This window comes from Furipterus horrens, unplaced genomic scaffold (assembly GCF_987537825.1).
Source record: "Furipterus horrens unplaced genomic scaffold, mFurHor1.1.pri manual_scaffold_8, whole genome shotgun sequence".
Taxonomy (NCBI): domain Eukaryota; kingdom Metazoa; phylum Chordata; class Mammalia; order Chiroptera; family Furipteridae; genus Furipterus; species Furipterus horrens.
Window position 1 is genome coordinate 48,317,813 of NW_028327178.1, and position 20,788 is coordinate 48,338,600.

At 39.1% G+C, this 20,788-nt stretch overlaps 2 protein-coding genes across 2 annotated transcripts in view; one reads left to right on the forward strand and one right to left on the reverse strand.

Moving 5' to 3' along the window:
• The window catches only part of LOC150002866 (run domain Beclin-1-interacting and cysteine-rich domain-containing protein-like), a 62,738-nt gene extending 46,472 nt beyond the window's left edge, over positions 1-16,266 (reverse strand). The window contains exons 1-2 of the mRNA XM_090285004.1: positions 16,253-16,266; positions 14,490-15,635 (exon numbers count right to left, since the gene is read on the reverse strand). Of these exons, the coding sequence (XP_090141130.1) occupies positions 14,490-15,635; positions 16,253-16,266 (1,160 nt within the window). The remainder of the gene's footprint in view (positions 1-14,489; positions 15,636-16,252) is intronic.
• Positions 16,267-19,091: 2,825 nt separating this feature from the next.
• ARHGAP28 (Rho GTPase activating protein 28) overlaps positions 19,092-20,788 on the forward strand; it is an 86,626-nt gene continuing 84,929 nt past the window's right edge. Inside the window, exon 1 of the mRNA XM_090285147.1 lies at positions 19,092-19,288. Within this exon, the coding sequence (XP_090141273.1) occupies positions 19,120-19,288 (169 nt within the window). The 5' untranslated portion in view covers positions 19,092-19,119. The remainder of the gene's footprint in view (positions 19,289-20,788) is intronic.

Here is a 20,788-nt window from a genome sequence, read left to right on the forward strand (position 1 = left end):
TCTTGAGTGGAATTGGAAAGTGCACTCACGGAGCCAGAGCGGAGCTGATTTATACAGACAGAAGTCCCTATCTCTGTTCCCAATGAGGACTCCAAATCCTTAAAGTTTGATTGGTCCAAAAGACACAGCCCTGATTGGTCAGATGGAGCTGCCCTAATTGGTTGATGAAGATGCTTGTGGAGATATTGCTGCATTGCTCTGTTTGGTTGGGGAAAGCCTTAGTCCTATTGGTAGAAATTGGATTCCAGAAACTCTTCTATAAGGGCTGTCTCAGACTGCAATAACGCAGTGAGGGAAGGCAGTTCAGTGCAGGAGGCAAGCAGCTCAGTGCGGTCTCCTCCATGAAGTGTACTTTGCTTGAGAGGCTCCTGTGAAAAGACTGCTAGGCTCTGTTTAATTAATTAGTTAATTAATTAATTTACTTAAGCCCAGTTAGCTACCAGGAGTCCTTCTTAGTAGGTATCTTCTTTTTCAGGTCCACAGTATTTTTAAAAAATGGATTAAAGCTCAACAAATTTGCTCTCAATAGAGTCTATTCAAGGAATTATTGATTATCATAATTAATCCAGCCAGTGATAAAGAAAGAAGAAAGAAGATAATATTAATGGCAAATTAGTGGACAGGAAGCCTTTGAGGAAGGAAAACTTTCTGTTTGGGTTACCCTTCCTAGAAAGATAAAGTTTCACCTAAGATGATAGAAAAGAAGTCGTTCTCCACTCCCTAAGCCATGAACTATTTATCGGGGTTATAGTTGCCTACCAATTGTCAGGGATTAGATACTGAACTACTGAAGTAATTTATCTCAACTCTGGTGGAGCTTCAGATATATTGGCAATAAGAGCTCCCAGCATGTGAAGTGTCAGCCAGTATGACATTACTTACTTGGTTCTCTTTGATGGAACTTATACCTCTTATCTTTCTAAAGTTCATATTTAACGTGGGCATTCACATTACTGGTCTATACCTTTCTTTATCATCTCATGAGAGAAACTTGGAGGACCCTAATTCTGACATTTGTTATTATGGCTTTTTAGAGTGTGAAGTGCTCTGACTGCTGGCTCCTATGTTTTGCGCAAGGGATTTATCTGATGAGGAACAGTGTTTTGAGTAAATTGTAGAGACTGAGATAGAGAATTAATTTAAAATTTCTTCAATTGTATTATTGTTATTACTAATAGCAAACATTAACAAAAATGTGAATTTAGAATTTTTTTATTTTAAACTGGGAAATGTCTCTACATGCCACAGAAGAAAGCTGAGTAAAAAGAAGTCTTAGCTACTACTTCCTTGAATGGTTTTAAAATAGAAGAGATAAATTATTGATAGTATTTCAATAAACTAATATATTCTAATATTTAATCAATAGTTCTTTTAGATCAGATATAGATCAGTTGTTTTTTTTAACATCTGATGTCTGTCTATATGTTATATACAACTTAAAATAGCCAGCGTATTTAGTCTGCTACACTTGTCAATTTTATTAGTCCACTTTCAGATTTTTAGAGAACTTAAAAAAAATCTTTATCTTATGAGATACTTTTGTATATAGCTATCTTTGTTATTTAATAAGAACTTTGAGTACAACAGTATATAATATGTGGTGGGAGGAGTAACACTCAGTCAGCTAGCTGGAGGGAAGGACCCACCAAAGAGCAGAACTACAACAACCAAAACCCAAGTACAACCAGACAGCCCAAATAAAGGGCATCCCAAGAGCATCAAGTTCAGGAGATCAAGGAGACCACACCACTGAATCCTACAGGTCTCCTACCACAGAATGTCATACCCTGAAGAAAGAAAGTCAAAGCAGATCAATATAAGAAGCAGAAACAAAAAAGGAGAGTCACAAAAAATAGGGAGACAAAGAAACAACCCTCCATTAAAAGGAAAGGAGGAATTCCCAGAAAGAGTGCTAAATGAAATAGAGGCAAGCCAACTATCAGACATGGAATTCAAAATAATAAAAACTTTGAGTAAGGATGTAGTTCCTAGCATATTTTATAATAAAAATATGATCTACTGGATAATATGTTATCATGTCCTTTGCAGAAGGACAATGAGGGGTAAAAGGATAATCTCTAATGTAAAAGTTTAAAGCTTTATTGTTTGTTTGTTTGTTTGTTTTTTGGTGAGTGATTAAATAATATAAAGTATAAATGGAGCAGAAGACTGGTGATCAGAGGGAAAATATTATGGGATTAGCCATCAGAAGACAAAATTTGTAGTTCTATTTCTCAATAATTAGTAGTATGATCTTGGATGAGTTACTTGGCCTCTCTGAGCTTCACTTTTCTTATCTGTAAAAACATAGTGATTTGGGGGGTCATTTATCAAATTCCCTTCTACTCTTCAATTCTGGGATACCTTCATTCATTGGAAACCATAGTTATGGCTTTACAATTTAAAGTTGTTTGTATGGAAGTTAGGAAGCAGCCATCTTAAAGTAAGCCAATGAAAACAAATGGAACATAAGATGGTTATTACTCAAATTTATCCTATAGAATTAAAACCATTATGGAGTGAGTCTGAGTATGGAAAAATACATTGTGAAAGAAGAGAAATCAAGGGATAGTGACAAATATTTATTTAAATAGCCAACTCACTCCAGTCAGAATTTAATAAGTTGGATTTATATTTTATTTTGGATTTTATTCCAAATAATTTAAAGCTGAGCTGATGCTAGGACCCCATGAGGAAGAAGGCCAGGCCCACCTAGGAGAAAGTCTGTCAGTCTAGACCACAGAGTCCCTTTAGGTCCATGTACATGAAAATGACCTGGCAGAGAGACCCTTTGATCCCTTTGATCTTGTTTGTGATTCTGTCCTGCTGTTAAAGAAAAAAAGAAATTTAAGTAACAAACAGTATAAGGATACAATGTAATAGAATTTTCACATTTTGTGACTGAACATTAACAACTGAGTAATAATGACAATAAATGCAACAGAATAAGTTTAAGGAGTTCCTTTCTTCAGAAGAGCCCACTTGAGGAAACAGAGGTTACATGGTTGCATTCCAAAAAAATTATCACAGCACCAGAGAGGCACACAGAGAGCCGGAAAACCAAGACAGACTTTCTGAATGGAGAAATCATCTGGTTAAATTCTTTGGAAGTCATACATAGGAATAATAGGCCTCTCTAAATCACATAATAAAAAATATATACAGCAGTTTGGTACTAAAGTATAGAGAAAATATGTAACTTACTTTTAAAAATAAAAACAGTATTTAAAAATTATTTATCCATATTAAATGGAGAAAAGTAATTTCAGAAGCACAAAACATATAGATCACCAAGACTCTTACAGTAACTTGTGTCTCTAAATGGATTAAGGTTAGAATTCTATTAAGAAGTAAAAGAAGTCCAGCAAACAAAGATATAAAGAAGAAATACTCATCCAGACAGGTAGGAGGGGCAGAGCCGTGTTGGAGAGGACAAGGTGTGTTGGTGGCAGCAGCGGCGGCAGCAGCGGTGGCAGCAGCAGGCCGGAAGAAAGCACAGACACACATTTTAAAAAATCAGGAGGGACACCTAGAGAGTGTTCCCAGCTCCTCAGTGGACCTCGAAGCCTATGCTCCCAGCACCAGGGAAAATCAAGCCTCATTGCTTCTGACTGTGCAGACCAGTGGGGGTTGGGGTGGAGGAAGAAACTGCCAATCTCAGCAGAGTCTGCTTGTTTAAAGGGCCCCCATGGTCCTAGAACATCTGCAGACCCATCCACTCTGGGAATCACGGCCAGGGCAAAGCTAGAGGGGCGCCAGTGCAGTGCGGAAGTGGGAGAGTTGCCTGGAAAAGGGGTGAGTGCTGGGCAGGTGGCACTGTTCCCTCTTGGACCCCTCCCCCACATACAGCGCCACAACGTGGTGAAAGAGGTCACCCTGTACTGACGAATCCCTAAGACCCCACCCCTTACAACGTAACAGAAGTGACAGCTCTACCTGGAATGTGTAGGCAAATAAACACAGGAGCCTGTCAGAATGAGAAGACAGAGAAGTATGGCCCAAAAGGGGAAATGGATCAAGGTTCCAATGGGAGAACTAAGAGATGAAGAGATAGCCAACCTAACAGATGAGGAGATAGACAACCTAACAGATGCAGAATTCAAAACACTGGTGATGAAGATGCTCACTGGCTTGATAGATATGCTTGAGTACAGCAAAAACATCAGAGGAGAAGTGAAGGCTGTGCTAAGTGAAACAAAGGAAAATCCACAAAAAACCAATGGTGAAGGGAAGGAAACCGGGGTTCAGGTCAATGATTTGGAACATAAGTAAGAAAAAAAGTCAACCAGTGCAGAATGAGGAAGCAAGAATTGAAAATAATGAGGAAAACTTCCCAAATTTTGTGAAGGAGGTGGACATACAGGTATGGGAAGCACAGAGGGTCCCAGGTGAGCTGGATCCAGAGGGGACCACACCAGGACGCATCATGATTGAGATGCCAAAGGTGAAAGATAAAGAGAGAGTCCTGGGGACAGCAAGAGAGAAGCGGAGAGTTGCCTACAAGGGGGTGCCTATAGGACTATCGGCTGATTTCTCAGAGGACACTTTGTAGGCAGGAAGAGACTGGCAAGCAATATTCAATGTGATGAAAAGCAACTTACAACCAAGATTACTCTATCCAGCAAAGCTATCGTTTGGAACGGAAGGGCAGATGAAGTGCTTCCCAGACAAGGTGAAGCTAAAGGAGTTCATCATCACCAAGCCATTATTTTATGAAATGTCTAAGGGACTTACTTAAGAAATAGAAGATCAAAACTATGAACACTAAAATGACAACAAACTCACAACTATCAACAACTGAATCTAAAAAATAAAAACAAAATCCAACTAAGCAAACCAGAATAGGAACAGAATGATAGGTATGGGGATCATTTGCAGGGTTATCATTGGGAGTGGGGAGGGGGAGAAATGGGGAAGTGGTGCAGGCACTAAGAAACATAATTGGTTGGTACAAAATAGACAGGAGAATGTTAAGAATAATATAGGAAAGGGTGAAGCCAAAGAACTTATATGCACGACCCATGGACATGAACTAAGCGGGGTGGGATTCCTGGAGGGAAGGGGTGTTGGGCAGAGGGGAGCAAAGGGGAAAACATTGGAACTACTGTAAAAACATAATCAATAAAATATACTTTTTAAAAAAATAAAAAATATATGATCCTCTGAACAATAATTAGGTGTCACCAAACTACCTAGTTTCCATGCATAATTTCAAATTTATCTTTGAGGATAATATGATGAGTCATTTGTAGGATTGACTGAGCTTCACCAAAATCAATATATACATCAAGCTCATAGACTGCATATTAATTTTAAAAGAGACAGACATAAAAGGTTCACACTTGGTGATTTCCTTTGCCTGCAAAGCAAACATTTTATTTTAGCCTATCACTTGTTTAAGATATTATTTGTTGAACAGTTAAGACCATTTCCATCTGTGACTGTTATCCTTTGCTCAGGGCAGCCACTAGCCGCTCATGGAAGAAGTTTTGCATCTTTCTAAGTCTGTAGCTCTTTTAAAAAACAATTCTAATTTGCTTTTCCTAAGTTATTTGCAACCCCAAAGTGCTTTTTAAAAAATAGATTTCATTTTTTTAAAGTAGTTTCAGTTTCATAGCAAAATTGAAGATAGAGTTCAGAGATTTTTCCCTATACCACCCACTCCAACCCATGCATAGCCTCTCCCATTAGGCAACCTCCCCAACCAGAGTGGTGCATTTGTTATCATTGATCAGCCTACACTGATGCATTATAATCACCCAAAGTCTATAGTTCACATTCTTGGTGTTGAACATTTCTGTGAGTTTGGACAAATTTATAATGACGTGTATCAAAAAGAATAGTTTTCCTTCCAGTGAAAATGGGTTCTTCTGGTGTTGGCAAGAAATGAATTTCAAAGGGCACGTGTGTGAGAGAAGTTTAAACATATTAGCAAGATTTATTGAAGTGACAGGAAATAATATGTCCTGGGGGATGTAGACGCTGGACAGATTCTAGCAGCTACTTCTTTTAGATCTTTCCTAATCCTCCATATATTTTCTTGGTTTTGGGGAATGAGTAGGGCTGCTTCTAAACTACCCAACATACTTCCTGGATTTTCCTAGGCTTGTGCTGGGCCCTCCCCAAAACCAATCCCTTTCCTTGAACTTCTGGGGTTCCACGCTCTTATCCAGTTTGATTTGTTTCCCAGACTACGCCCTGTCCCTTTGTGCCACCATTTTGACTCCAACTGCATATGTCCCAAAGTTTTGCTGTGTCATCTGGTTTCTATTGTGCATGAACTTACCTCTGTCTGAGCCATCTTTGTTTCCATTGTGCATGTGCCTAGCAGAGGAATTCCCTCTCTTCTCCCCCAGATAGTCCCAGTATCAGGCATGTGGTTTCCCAGGAAGATTCTTCCTGCCTGTTCCTGATTAAGTCCCTGGGGTAGAGGATGTGGTTATCTCCTGGGGAGCCTGTGAATGTTGCAACTTCCTAGTTAAGCAGGTTTAATGTCCAGTTGAACTCCTTAGTAAATTAGGCTTAGTATCTGATTCCCTTTGCTTCCTTTCTTTAATAATACTAACTAGCTACCTATGTTAGCACTTTTACTGCCCTAAAATCCTTCTAAACTCCACCTGTTCACCCCTCCCTCACCTCTACTACCACTCCTCCCAGCCCCTGGCAACCATTGATCTTTTACTGTCTCCATAATTTTGCCTTTTCCAGAAAGTCATATAGTTGGAATCATACAGTATGTAACCTTAGATTGGCTTCTTTCACTCAGTAGTATGAGTTTAAGTTTCCTCCATGTCTTGCCATGGATTGATAGCTGATTTCTTTTTAGCTCTGAATAATATTCCATTGTTGGGATATACCATAGTTTATCCATTTACCTACTGAAGAACATCCTAGTTTGCTTCCAAGTCTTGACAATTATGAATAAAGTTGCTTTAAACATTATGTGCAGGGTTTTGTTTGTTTGTTTGTTTGTTTTTTGTGGACCTAAGTTTTCACATACTTGGGTAAATACCAAGGGAGTGACTGTTGAATTGTATGGTAAGGGTATGTTTAGTTTTGTATGAAGCTGCCAAGCTCTCCAAAAGTAGCTGTACCATTTTGCATTCCTGCCAGCAATGACTGAGAATTCTAATAGCTCTACATCCTTACCACTTCTTGGTGTTGTCAGTATCAAAGCACTTTTAATTATCAAAATCATTTTTAAAAATAAAAAAAAGATAATTTTTTTGATACAGTATTTTTGTTGAGATATAATTCACATGATATAAAGTTCACCCTTTTAAAGTATACAATTCAGTGGTTTTTAGTATATGCAAAGAGTTGTGATACTATCACCACTAATTCCAAAACATACTCATCACCAAAAAGAAACTCCATACCTATTAGCATTCATTCTACATTTCCCACTCCCTTCAGCCAGTGTAGGGAGAATTTAAGAAACATTGTATTTTGATTTTGTTACATACAAATTATGTAACTTCTTATGTAGTAACTATATAAACTGATTCTATTTAATCACCTTTTCTTCGGTAATTAGTAGACAGAACATAGCATAGATTGCTTTGAGTCAAGCACGTGGAATTGCTTTACTTTCGTAGCTAGAAGTCCAGGAAAACATGCTGTCTTACCCCGACTCCCAGGAAAAGATTGTCATTCTCTTTTGCAAAAGAGCTTGTGCCCCATTTGAGCTTCCTCTTGTGTAAATCTCTGGTTGGGTATATAGTGGTTTGAAGTTGTTCTTTTCTCCATTGCAACTTTTCTTATTTCTAGCACAGTGCTTGTACTCAGAAGTGACACGTAGTGCATAAGACTTTATTTGCTGATGTGAACTTCAGTTGGTTAAAAAAAATTCCAGCTTTCAAAACCATTTAGTATATTTTTCATTGAGTGACTGAGATTTGTTTGCTGTTTTAAGCTTCCCCCTAATCTACAAACACATTTTTTCTGTATCCTTTACTGCCAACAGAGAGGGTCAGGCACACCTGTTTACCTTGTGATGGAATAGCTTCATCAGCTTTCTCCTTGATCCCTAAGAGGGGTGAGGCAGGCCAGGAAAGGAACAGAAAACTGGGGTGGCAGGATGAGAATGAGAGGATGCCAGAAGGATATTGAAAGACAGAGTCAGAGAGCCTGAGAAAGAAAGTGGGAACCTTCTCTCTGTTCTGGCTTCTATTACTCTGAAACTATAGCTTCCTTTTATCACCATTGCCTTTCAAGTGCTTTTTGCAAGACATGCAAGTTGAGCTTGTTTATATGCATGTTAGAATCCAAGATTACTGAGAAGCCAGAACATAAAAACAAGGGATTTGTCCTCTTACTTTATCTGAATGGCCTTCTGATGAAGGGAAGAGGGCAAACAGCTGCATTACTGTACTTTCCCCGGGCCCTTTCCCAGAGAGAAAGTCACTAGTCTTGCAAGAGCCCTGCTATAAAGTCCCACTGTGGTCAATACCCAAGACCATTCCTTTAGATGGCCACACTGTGCTGGCACCAACATCGTTCAAAGACACTGACAATAAAGAATGAAGTCCTTCTCTTCTTTCAGAAAGGAAAGAGGAAACCTTTGATTTTACGCATATTCTTCATACAACTCTTGAAATATGTTGGACTGGAGAGCAATGTGAATATGATTTTTGTATATTTAGGCAGAGATGTCTTAAGCATGAAGTTTAACTCTGTAGCATAGGGATCAAGACTAGACCAAGACATGGGGTTAGGCTCCTACTTTGGCAGTCTATAAAACTGAAAATCGTTACATTAGACCTCACTTTCCTTTAGGAAGCAGGTTATTGACTGTTTATACTTACTTGAATATTCCTTTTAGTGGATTGAAGAGGGTGTCTTATCTCATGCTATTCCAAATGACCAATTAAAGTATTTTTTCTAATTATATCAGTTAAAAATGATTTTGGTTGCAAGCAACAATAGCAACAACAAAAATTAGTTACAAAAACAAGAGTTCATTTTTCTCACATTTCTTGAAGTCCAGAGATAGGTAGCATTTGACATTATTTCTGAGACTCAAAGCTGGCAACTATAATTTTCTTGGCTTTTTTCTCATGGTTGCAAGATGGCTGCTGAAGCACCAGTCATTCTGTCCATGTTTTAATAAGGGAGAAGGGAGAAGGGAGAAGAGAAGAGAATAGCACCTGTAACAGGGGGAAAAAGATTTTACTAAAACCATGTGTGACACCTTGTGTGACTTTCGCCAGAATTGTGTCACATGTCCACATTTAGCCTAAGGGAGTTGGGAAACAGCCTGAAGAACGTCATTGGGGCAGAGAGGAATTCTGATTGATATAGTTTTATTTCTAGAGATAGTTTAGTCTCTCTGTGATATTCCAGCACCTGTTACAGCCTGCTCCTAAATATAACTATGAGCATACTAGCAAATTAGTTAAATTATAGTAATCACTTAAAACATGGGCTTACTGCATTTTTACATATATTAACTCAATCCTTATAACAGCTCCATGAAATGTATATGATTGATATTTCTGTTAGATAGGACAAGGTCTCAAGGTCTGACCACTTCTAAATGTTATTACTAAATGCTATTCTTGCTAAACGTTAAAATGTAGCACAGTATTTTGTAGATGCAGATGTAAACAGGATGAGCTTGACAGGAACTCAACCAAATAAAGTATAGTCAACTGCAAAAAATAAATCAATATATAATTGACTAAATATGCATATAAGCAATGGCTAAGCCTCCCTATGGGGAGGCAGAGCTTTAAATATGTCTCCTTTACTTTCTTCAAGTAAATGAAAACTACCTTGCAACAATAACGTCTCATTCTTGAATAGAACACCTTCAGCTTGGTAACATTCCTATTCTATAAATTAGGAAATGGAGGCACAGAGTTTCAGTAGCTTGTTCAAAGTCATGGATATTGAAAGTGGCAGAGCCTACATTTAAGCCTAGACCAGCTGACTTCAGAGATTTTCCTCTAAATTCCTATATTATATTCCTTTTCTGGTATAAGAATATTTGTAGCTATATGCAGCTATACAAAAACCTGAGGGGACTTTTAAAATTAAGAAAGGTTACTGTAGGGAGGGCATTTGATTGACATGGAAAAGGTTTGAATTCACATCCTGGCTCTTCTCTCACTAGTGTCAACCTAAGGTTATTGACATCAATTCAACACCTAGGAATCCCCGTTTTGGGTTGTGGTGAAGAAGGAAACTATTCAGTTCAAACAGCTCAATTGTAACCAAGTAATGGCTGTGAAAACAAAAAGGATGTGGGACAGCCCAACTGTGATACAGCAGGGCTGTGAAAACCCCTCTGCTGTTACCTGGCCCTGAGGCCCGGCCCCTCTCTGGCTAGACAGCTCTGCTCTGCTCCTCACTGGTCTACTCTGCCCTGTGCCTGTCTGCCCTGCTCTGCTCCAGTGAGACATCTTTGGTGTTTCAGCTCAGCCATGGAAATAAAGTCTGAAATCTTTGGTGGAAAGGGAAAGTGGGCTCTCAGAACCAGAGGGAAGCTGACTTATATAGACATAAATCTGTGCCCCTAGTCCCTAATGGGTCTTTCCTCATGCAAATGAGATATTGTCCTGATTAGTCAGAATGGAGCTGCTCTGATGGGTAAAGAACCTGACGGGGATATAGTTGCTCAGCTCTGACTGAATGGGAAAAGTCTCCGTTTAGGATTCCAGGAACTCCTTTGTAAGGGCTGCTGGCTCTGATGGCAGGAACACAGTGCAGTCAGGCAGTGCAGAAGCAGGTAGTTCAGTGCAGGCTTCTCCCTGAAGTGCAATTTGCCTAAGAGGCTGCTGTGTAGAAATGGCTGCTAGGCTCTGTTTTAAAAATTTAAGCTCAGTTAGCCACCTGGAGACCTTCTTAGTATGCATATTCTTTCTCATGGTCCACACTAGGCATTCATTCAGCAAAATATATCTGAGTTGCTACTATTTGCCAGGTACTGTGTAAATAAGACAGACATGGTTCCTCTATATTCTGGTGGGGAAATTAGTTCCAAAAATTGAAATGTGAATAAATTAATTGTATATTGTTGAAGAATGAGAGGAAGGAAATGCAGAAAGTTGAGATGGTGGATAATTGGAGGAATACCATGTTAGCGTGGCCAGGAAAGTATTTCCCGAGGAGGTGACATTTAGGCCGGGAGCTGAGTGAAGTTTCAGGCCATGGAAGTTTCAGGAGAATGTTTCAGGCAGAATAAAAAACAGCAAGAGAAACTAGCATGCCTAGTTCTAATGCCAGAGAGAGTGATATAAGGTAAGTTTGGAGAAGTTCTAGGACAGATCATGCTAGGCCATGAAATCATAGAAAAGGCTTTGCATTTTATGGTAGTTGCAATGGGAAGTTATGTGTCCCTACTTCAGTCTAGACAACTGTTTCTTTCATTGTATTAATATAATGAGATGTATAATACTACCTTTGACTATTTTGTGGTGTTAATGTAAATATCAAATGATGTAATGTGTATGGTATTAACTTGTTATATGTGAAATTCTCTATATGATAAGGATAGCAAAGGCCCATAGAGGATTTCTTAGCAAGAAGTATGTCTTTTAAAAGTATTATTTGGAAACGACTCAGAAAATTGAATTTGTAGTTAGTGTATGCAAAGTGGTGTGTATGCAAAAAATATGTTAAAAATAACAATTTTTAGTGTTTCATGGGAGTATTAACAAAATGTTTTTAGTGTTCTGTGGGAGTTTCACTTCTAGTTAGGTCATAGAGTTGGTTGTGGCAGGCTATCTTTCCCACTCTATTAAGTGAAGAAGAAAAGATTAATGTTAAAATCATGTGTGTTTTAAAAAAACAAAATGCTTTAATGGAGAGCAGTGGACCAGAGAAGTCTACAGGAGCTCAGTTCCAGTGAGGGAAGAGCTCTTCCTAGGTGAGCAAGGGCATAGCGATGTTTGCCCTCCATGGGAATGAATGGCTCCCGAGTATGTACACTGTTGGGCGGAGGATCACACCTGCATGGGTAGAAGAACTCTTCTGGAGTGAGGAGGCACCAGTGGAGCTGCTAATGGCTGCCTGCGCTGGCTCAACACACTGGAATTTATAGAAAGTGCCAGAAGCAGAGCTAGTTCTCCACACCTGATAGTTTTCCCCGTTGGAATTTTTGCTTAGAGCACAGCAACACTGTAGGCTGGGGACTGAGGTCTAAGCAGAGAGAGATTTCTGTAGTGCCACGGTGTTTATCCCAAAGACCTCCTAGAGGGAAGGACCTATAATGCAGACAGGACAGATCTCCCCATTGAAGCATTTGAAACTGAAGGTGACCTAGAACTTATTAAAATTGACACCCAGCCCAGACCCAGCTCAATTCTTAATTAGGTTGAAGGGATCTGTGCCTCACTTGAACTCTCAGACAGAGGAAAAGGCTTTCCCTTCTGAAGGAAATCATTATTTACTCCAGCATTCTACAGTTCTTTTAAAAACAATGTCTGCCATACAACAAAAAGTTAGGAGATTTTTAGATGAAAAGAAAACTGTGACCCATTAACAACAATTGACTATATTTCAGTATAAGCAGACACACTGATGACACACAGATGTTGACATTAAGAGACAATAACTTTCAAATAATAATAAATATGTTAAGGAAGTTAGGGGAAATGTATAAAAAATGAATAATGTCAACATAGAAATAGAGTCTCTAAAAAGAACTGATTGGACATTCTTGATGTGAAAAAAACACAAGATCAAAATTGAATCCTTCATTGGGTGGACTTAGCAGACTGGACACGTAGAAGAAAGCAAAAGTGAGTTAGGAGACAGGGCAATAGAAAATCTCTAAACTGAATCATAGAAAATGAGTGGGAAAAAAGGCAAAGTAGATTGTGAAGGATATTTAGGACAGTATCAGATGGCCTGACAGTCAGGTTTCTGCAGTTCCAGAGGAAAAGGAGACAGAGAGTGGGATGCAAGAAATATCTGAAGAGAAAATAGATAAGAATATACCAAAGACGATGACAGATTCTAGAAGCTCAGTTAGACCTAAAGCAGAATAAATACAAAGAAAACCACAATCTAGGCGCATCAAACTTAAACTGCTAAAAGCAAAGATAAAGAGAAAATGTGTTAATAGTAGCTAGAAAAAAAGCATTAGATTTAGAAGAACATCAATATGAATTGTAACTGACTTCTCATCTTATCAGTATCAATAGTCCAGAAGACAATGGAATGACATCTTTAAAAGGATTATTAAAACAACCAAAAACAAACAAACAAACAAATAAAAACTGTCGCCCTAATTTAGTGTGCCCAGTGAACATATTCATTAAAACTGAAAACGAATTGAAGACATATTCAGAAAGAAACCTGACAAAATTTGGTGCCAGCAGATCCACAGTACAAGAAATAGTAAGAAAAGCGAAAAATGCTATGGGGAAGTTCTCAAAGCTGAAGAGGAATGATGTGTTATAGATACACCTATGTGTAGGAAAGAATAAAGGGCACAAGAAAGGATAAAAACTGTTTACTTATTTTTTAAAAAAGATTATTAACTTTTTTTTTTTTACATATAGGTCAGTGTTTTACACACATGTCAGGAGCTACAGCAACTTACAAGAACACCACAAACATGTACATGGTCCCATCAAAAACTTTTCCCATCAAAACACATATTAAAAAAAGGAAAAGTGTGTGTGTGTTAAAATTAGTAATATGAAAAGAATGAATGAACATATAGTTTGTCACCAGACTAAAGAGTTCAGTGCATACTTGGCATAAAGGCTACAGGAACATTCACACTCACATCCATAAACTGTCAAGTTCTCTAACACCACTAATAACAGGAAGCTTTTTCTCTAACTTTGACAAAAAACTAAGGCAAGAGATCAGCCATCAGGGAGGGTCCCAGCTCTGTTACAGGAAAGGGAAAGAGAATGGAGTTGGGCTGTCCTTTTACTCAGAATCACAATGACCACCTAACAGAGGACACAGTAGCAAGAGACCCACAAATACAATGGTGGATGGGTTTCTGTCCTCAGTTTAGGATGGCATCATACCTGAACCAGAGATAGGGACCTTATCACCTAAGAGGAGACCAATAGCTCTTCTGAATATATTCTCCTTAAGCAACAGAGTTGTAGCCTCAATTATTCTTGGTGTGAGGCTGTAAACGGGCCTGGCCTAAGTATTCGTTCTGTTCTTTGCTTCAAGTGCACCAGGGTAGATAAAGAAACTCAGATGCCACATCATCTATGCCTAGAATACTTCAAACCTCTTTGAGGTCTCTGTGGATTCCGTAATAATTCTGTCTTTATGGCCTCAAAAATACCTAAGTAAGCTGGACAGAATGTCCATAATGTAGTTCCATTCTCTGCTGCTTCTTCTTAGGGCACTGTCTGACCCTATTTCAGGAGTGAGAGAGAGAAAACTCCATCCTCCTGTTTCAGCAGCAGAGGAGAAGTGAGTTGGTTGAGATAAGCTTGGCTCAGAAGCTCCAGAACTAAAACAAAACAAAACTGGAAATGATACTTGAGATGCAGCTAAAACCCAACCTTGTCCAAGTGAAGTAGGCCATGGATAACCGGGTTTCACTGTCCATTCCCTGAACAGAGGTACTAGAAGCTTCACTTAAGGACCCATGTGTCAGGTCTGATGGAAATACCTGGTAAGAAGCAGCAGAATCTGGCTTCTGGGAACTGCTGGAGAACAAATTGGAGCTGCTGCTCTCAGCATTGCTGCTGTGACTCTGACAACTGGCAGTCTGGTCTCGAGAGTCCGGGTTGCCAATGGCCAAGTATTCAGGTCCCTCACTGACATCACTTGGGGAATCATTCTGGCTGCTGACCCAGGATGATTCAATGGGGCTGGTCAGAGTGCTGGAACTCATCTCATTTGGTGTGGAGGGGGAATCCCAGGCTAATGCAGACACTGGAAGCAGAGGGGCGTGGATGGTTTGATCTTCTGCTGGGGAGACGTGTCCTCTGCTTTCTTGAGGTTTCCAGAGAGGGCCAGAGAGAGAGAAGGAAGTAGATATTTTTTCTGGGCCATGGTTGGGTACAGATTGGTGGAGGCTAGAGAAGGACCCAAAGTAGAAATGCTGAGCGTAGCTGGTTGGAGGGGTGCATGTGGAACCAGGCAGAGTTGTCAGGCTCTGGCTCTTTGTCACCAGCAGTGGGCTCTCATGCTTTCTGGCAAACATAGATGCATCTATCTGGGCCAGGAGGCAGGGATTGTTCCGTTCCACTGCTTCTAGGCATTGGAGCATGGCCGTGACATGGGCATCACTTAGCAGGAAAGCAGTATCTGTGTAGAATTTTCTGATATACTGTTTATGCCGAAGCAGAGGTCGGAGCTGAGCTGAGAGGCAGTGGCACTGCAAGCTATGCTGCAGCCACAGCTCTGCAATGGCACGCTCACTCACACTATCAGTGCTGCTCTGGCCATTCTCGTGCAAGTTGATGAACTTCTCCACATGAAGGGCCGAGTGGGGACTAAGCCAGCAGATATCTTTCACAAATTGCCAGTAATCAGTCTGGCGGCAACAAACCTGGTCATGGATGAGCCCTTGATAGAGAATGCTCTGCATGTCCCTGCAAAGCCGTTCCAGGCCACCATACTTGGACCAGACTTTGGGGTTGTTGGCTGACACTAAACCCTCCACAGTAGTCTTCAAATTACCCAGCAACTGCCAGTGTTCCCTCCCAGACAGGTAGGAGGGGTGGAGTCGAGGTGGAAAGGACAGGGTGTGGTGGTGGCAGCAGCAGCGGCAGCAGCAGCGGCAGTCGATTTTTAAATTTTTTAAAGAAACAAAAATGATAACTATTGTGGCATGTAGACATATGAAGAAGCAACATTATGATAATAATAATATAAAGGAAAAAGAGAATTATACTCTTGTATTTACATTGTGAAATTCTAAAATAACTAATTCAAGGTAGACGGTAATAAATTATAGATATCTAATAATCATTAAGTACACTACAAGTTATTCCTTAAAAAGTAATTGAGGAAAATGCAATAATAAAATGTTTTTTTAAATGCCACTTTGAATCTATGATGATTACCATGAGCTTAAAATCCAATATTAAACCTAATGGTTTTTTCCCTGTGTAAGTTGCTATGTAATACAGTTGCATTCTGTTTTTCATGTAATGTTTTCCTGGTCTTGTTTTGCAATTAAAAACAAACAAACAAACAAAAACAGCTGGTGAAGCTTAAGCTCTATTTCCCCTAATATGGTGAGGTATGCAGCTACAGATTAAGGCTCATCAAAGTGCTGGATGAGCCTGAGGATCACAGTTATGTGATGCTTTACGAATGGAAGGTCATGATCTCCCTGCTCCACCCCGTGATGAAGGGGAAAATATTTGGATATCTAATTAAAAATATGAGAACTCTTCCAAATGTGCCTGTCCCAAAAATGCTGTCTATTTTGCCGAAAATGAATAGTTGATCATTGCAATTAGAACATTCCTTAGGCGGATTATCTCAGATGAAACCAGTGTTTTATTCAGGTGCTCATGATCTGTATTTCTTATCTGATCCTCCTACCCTCAGCAGTTTTATGATGATATGTTCCCTGAGATTCATCAATATACCCTTTGCACAAGCAAGAAACTGTATACTGTAACTAAAATGATCATTATTAGCCCTAAACATATATGTTCCTCATCTCCTAAGATTCACTTATTTCCTAAACTTATCACTTCTTCAAACATTTTTAGTGCTTCAGTATATCTGCATTTTGTTTAATTTCTAAGACAAATTATGCTACTCCATTGCAGCCATTAAGATGATATATTTGTATTGGCATGGAAAAGATGTCTGTGACATTTTTTTGAGTAGGGGAGAGAAAGCAGCTTACAGAGTAGTGTTGATGTGATACAAATGGGAGGAGAATTTCTGCTTTATACAATTCTATATTATTTAAACTTTTACATTTATTAATACACTATATTATAATTTTTAAAAACTTATTCCATTTATTCAGTTAAAATGTATATTTATTCAAGTCAAGCATATTAATGTTTTAAAAAATATAAACCTAAAAAATCTAGAACTAGAGAAAGTTTGGGGCATCTATAAGCTTTTTCTGAATATGGTACATGGAGGGCAGTCCGCTGTATTAACAGTGGTGATTGATTACAGTTTTATAAGAAGTAGGTATGCATAGGCTAGAACTCTAGGAATTTGTTAGTGGTTTTCAGTATTGGTCTTGTTGCAAAAGGGAAAGGGCTTAAAAGCCTAAAAATAATAAAGAAAGCAATACTGTCTTGATATCTGTGTTGATTTCATCTATATTCCACCGGTCAGAATGTGTTTTGTAAAACTATAAAGAATTTAGTGAAAAACGCTTATTACCTAATTATCAAACAAAGCAGCCTAAAATTATTTTTATCACAGCACAACATATAAAAATAGATGTTTCATATTTTCCTGAAGTGTTTTGATTTTTTAAAAGATTTTATTTATTTTTAGAGAGACAGTAAGGGAAGGAGAAAGAGAGGGAGAGAAACATCAGTGTGTGAGAGAAGCATTGACTGGTTGCCTGGCCTGCAACCCAGACATGTGCCCTGACTGGGAATCAAACCAGTGACCTTTTGGTTTGCAGGCCAGCACTCCACCCACTGAACCACACCATTCTGGGCCCTCTTAACCATTTTCAAAGCATATATTAACTATTGAGGCTATATTAAGTACATTCACATTGTTGCACAACCATCTGCACCACCCAGCTCCAGAATTCATTTCATGTTGAGAAAATAAACCTTGCTACTTATTAAACTACTCATTTCCTTCTCTCCCAAGCCCCTGGAAACTGTGATTCAACTTTCTGTCTCCATGAATTTGACTACTCTAGGCAGCTCATATAAGTGGAATCATACAGTATTTGTTTTATTGTATCTGGTTTACTTCACTTAGTGTAGTATCTTTAAATTTCATCCATCGTCGTCGTCGGCAGCCGTCCGTCTCGAGAGACGATGGTGTAGCTTCTTAAGAGTCTATCTGCACCGCCAAGAATGGCTGTACAGTCCAACTCGGGAGTGACACGGTATCTGTCTCCTCCCGTGTTGAATCGACATCTTGCGATGACGCTGGAGTGTCCTCTCCAGTGGAGCTGAAGCTACAGAGCCTGGGCAGGGTGATATGGAGGGTCTGCTGTTGCCCATGCAGCAGACCCCCCCTCTCTTCGCAGCTGAAGGATCCAAGGGAAAGACGGAGTCAATACAGCTTGGCTTCAGGTGCGCCGCAGGAGTTGCCGGTGTTGACTACAACGTCAAACCGCCTTAGGGACTCCGGCTCCGGATTTTCTGTCGGGGTTTACTCCCTTAGCCTTTCCCCTGAAGAGGTATGCCGCAAGGCAGCGGAGGTTTTTTGGAATCAGAGTTTTCCTTCTCTGATGTGCCCTGACTGGAAGATCGAACCAGCGACACTTAGCTCGCAGGCCGACGCTCAATCCACTGAGCCAAACCAGCCAGGTTGGTAGCAAGTATCAGGATTTCTTTCCTTTTTAAGGCTGAGTATATTTTATTATATGTATTATGTACCATATTTTGTTTGTCTATTAATTTGTTAACAGATATTTGGGTTGTTTCTACCTTGTGGCTTTTGTGAGTAATGCTTCTATGAACATGGATATACAAAAATCTCTTTGAGATCCTGCTTACCATAGCTGTAACATTTTACATTCCTACCAACAGTGTGCCAGGATTCATTTCTCCACATTCTCATCAACATTGTTGTTTCCTTCTCTTTCCTTTTTATTTTTCGGTTGGGGGGTGGGGGTGGCAATCCTAATGGATGTGAGCAGCCAACTTCTTACACCTTTCTCTGTCGTCATCTTAGATACTTTACAGTGACAGACTATCTATGTTTTGAACTAATAGGAATAACTTCCTACTTTATAAGTATGTGAAAACTATGAAAGTACTTTTGTTGTTAAGTCCTAAATGGTCACAGAACCATTATGAATTATAGAGAGGAAAAAAAGGGGGGAGGAGAGGCACCACTGAATAGAGATTATTCCCTCAAACCACTCTCTACCACACTAACTCCGTTTCTCCAGTGATTTTAAACCTAAGTTGAATTACGTGGTTTATGACATAGAAGATACTGGTTTTAATTCGCAGATATTATTCTTTCCTCAGAAAATATATTCCTCGCTGCCAAAGAATTAACAGGATGCTCTCCAATGAGTCCCTACATTCTTCTGCGTTCAGCCGCTCTAACTCACAAGCCTCCATAGACAGCGCCTCCAAGGAGGATTTCTGGCAGAAAATAGAAAGTATTAAAGAGAACAGCATGGGAGGGCAAGAAGAGCAGACACCAGCCGAGGTCAAGCCTGTGGATGGTAAGGTGCTAGATTTCTTTCCCTGTGTGCTGACTTACTGTCTCCGTATGCTCTCTCTTGTTCTGTCAGCATGTAGAACTCATCTCATTAGCAGGTTAACAAATGAATGTAGTAGAATTCAGCATATTATCTCCCTGTTCCCATTGGTTTATATCTATTGTACTGGACTTGCTCAAGGTACTTCAATTTAAGGAGACATGACCTAAAGGCGGGCTATCAAATAATCCAAATTGATTCCTTACCTATTGCTTCTTAGGGATGCTGTGCCTATCAATTTGATTCAGTTTTAGAGACTATGTATTCCATTATCTACCTCTAACCGAGTTAATTTTAGCTCTAACAGTTAATTTGACTAGACTCATACGCCCAAGTCTGTCTTCCCTGCTCTACACAGCATCTGTAATCTTGGTCATTTGTTTAGCCTGCCAGCTGATGTTTTTCAATAGAATGCTTGGTGTCTCTCATGTACCTTTTTAGTTTAAGGTTTAGTCAAGAATTTGGTCAGAGTTTATGCACAGATTTTGAAGTTCTTTCCTATGTGGCTCTCTCTTAACAGGGATATGTCTCTCACTTTCCAACTGTTCTGATTATCCCATACTCTATGTTCCGAGTAAAATTGGTTTTCTGTTTGAGTTCTATCCACCCAGCAATGTAGGAATTGGAAAATGACCTCAAGTTTTAAAGTTGTATAAATGTGAATCTCACCCAGTGCGTTTTCTTTTCTCAAAATTTAATTGTTTTTCAGTTCCTGCCTGTACTTGGTTCCTCTCCATTGCCTTCAAATCGTCATTTTTATGTACTAAGTTTACAGGTCAAAATTGTTATACACAAGCTACTCTACCTTTCCTGGAAGATTTATTCCCTTTTTAATATGGTTCCCCAACACACTTACTAATATGGTGGATTAGTACAGGATAGCACAATTTAAATTCACCTTTGCATTTCTGTTAAGGGGACAGTTTATAAAGCAAATGAACAATAAAAATAAGAAAGTAAATAAACAATTTGCCTAGGTGAGAAACTGGAGTTCTGAAGCACATTAGAAGGCTTTGTTCACATACCAGTGATGCAATAATGTAAGCATGGCCCAAGATTCCTAGACTGATATTTTGAAGAAGCTATTTACAAATCAGTCTAATCTGCTCTTCAGACAAACCCCATTCAGGAATGTTTGTTTAGCATAGTTCTTAAAATGGTACGTGCAGTGGATTTTCTGTTATAAAATGTTGTTATTCAGAATTATTTATTATTTCTGTACTAATTTACAACAGCAATTGATTCTTATTATGAAAAATTTTTATATTTTTAAATTGCCTTCTGAAAAATAGAAAGATTACCTACTGTTTAGAATAAGGAGAAAAGTAAGAGAACATATAGCTATTGAACATATATACTCTGTATAACTATGTTGATACAACAATCCTCATAGCCACCTAATAATTTTGTTATTATTACCTCAATTTTGCCAAGAGGACACTGAGCCCAAGAGATATCTTAAAA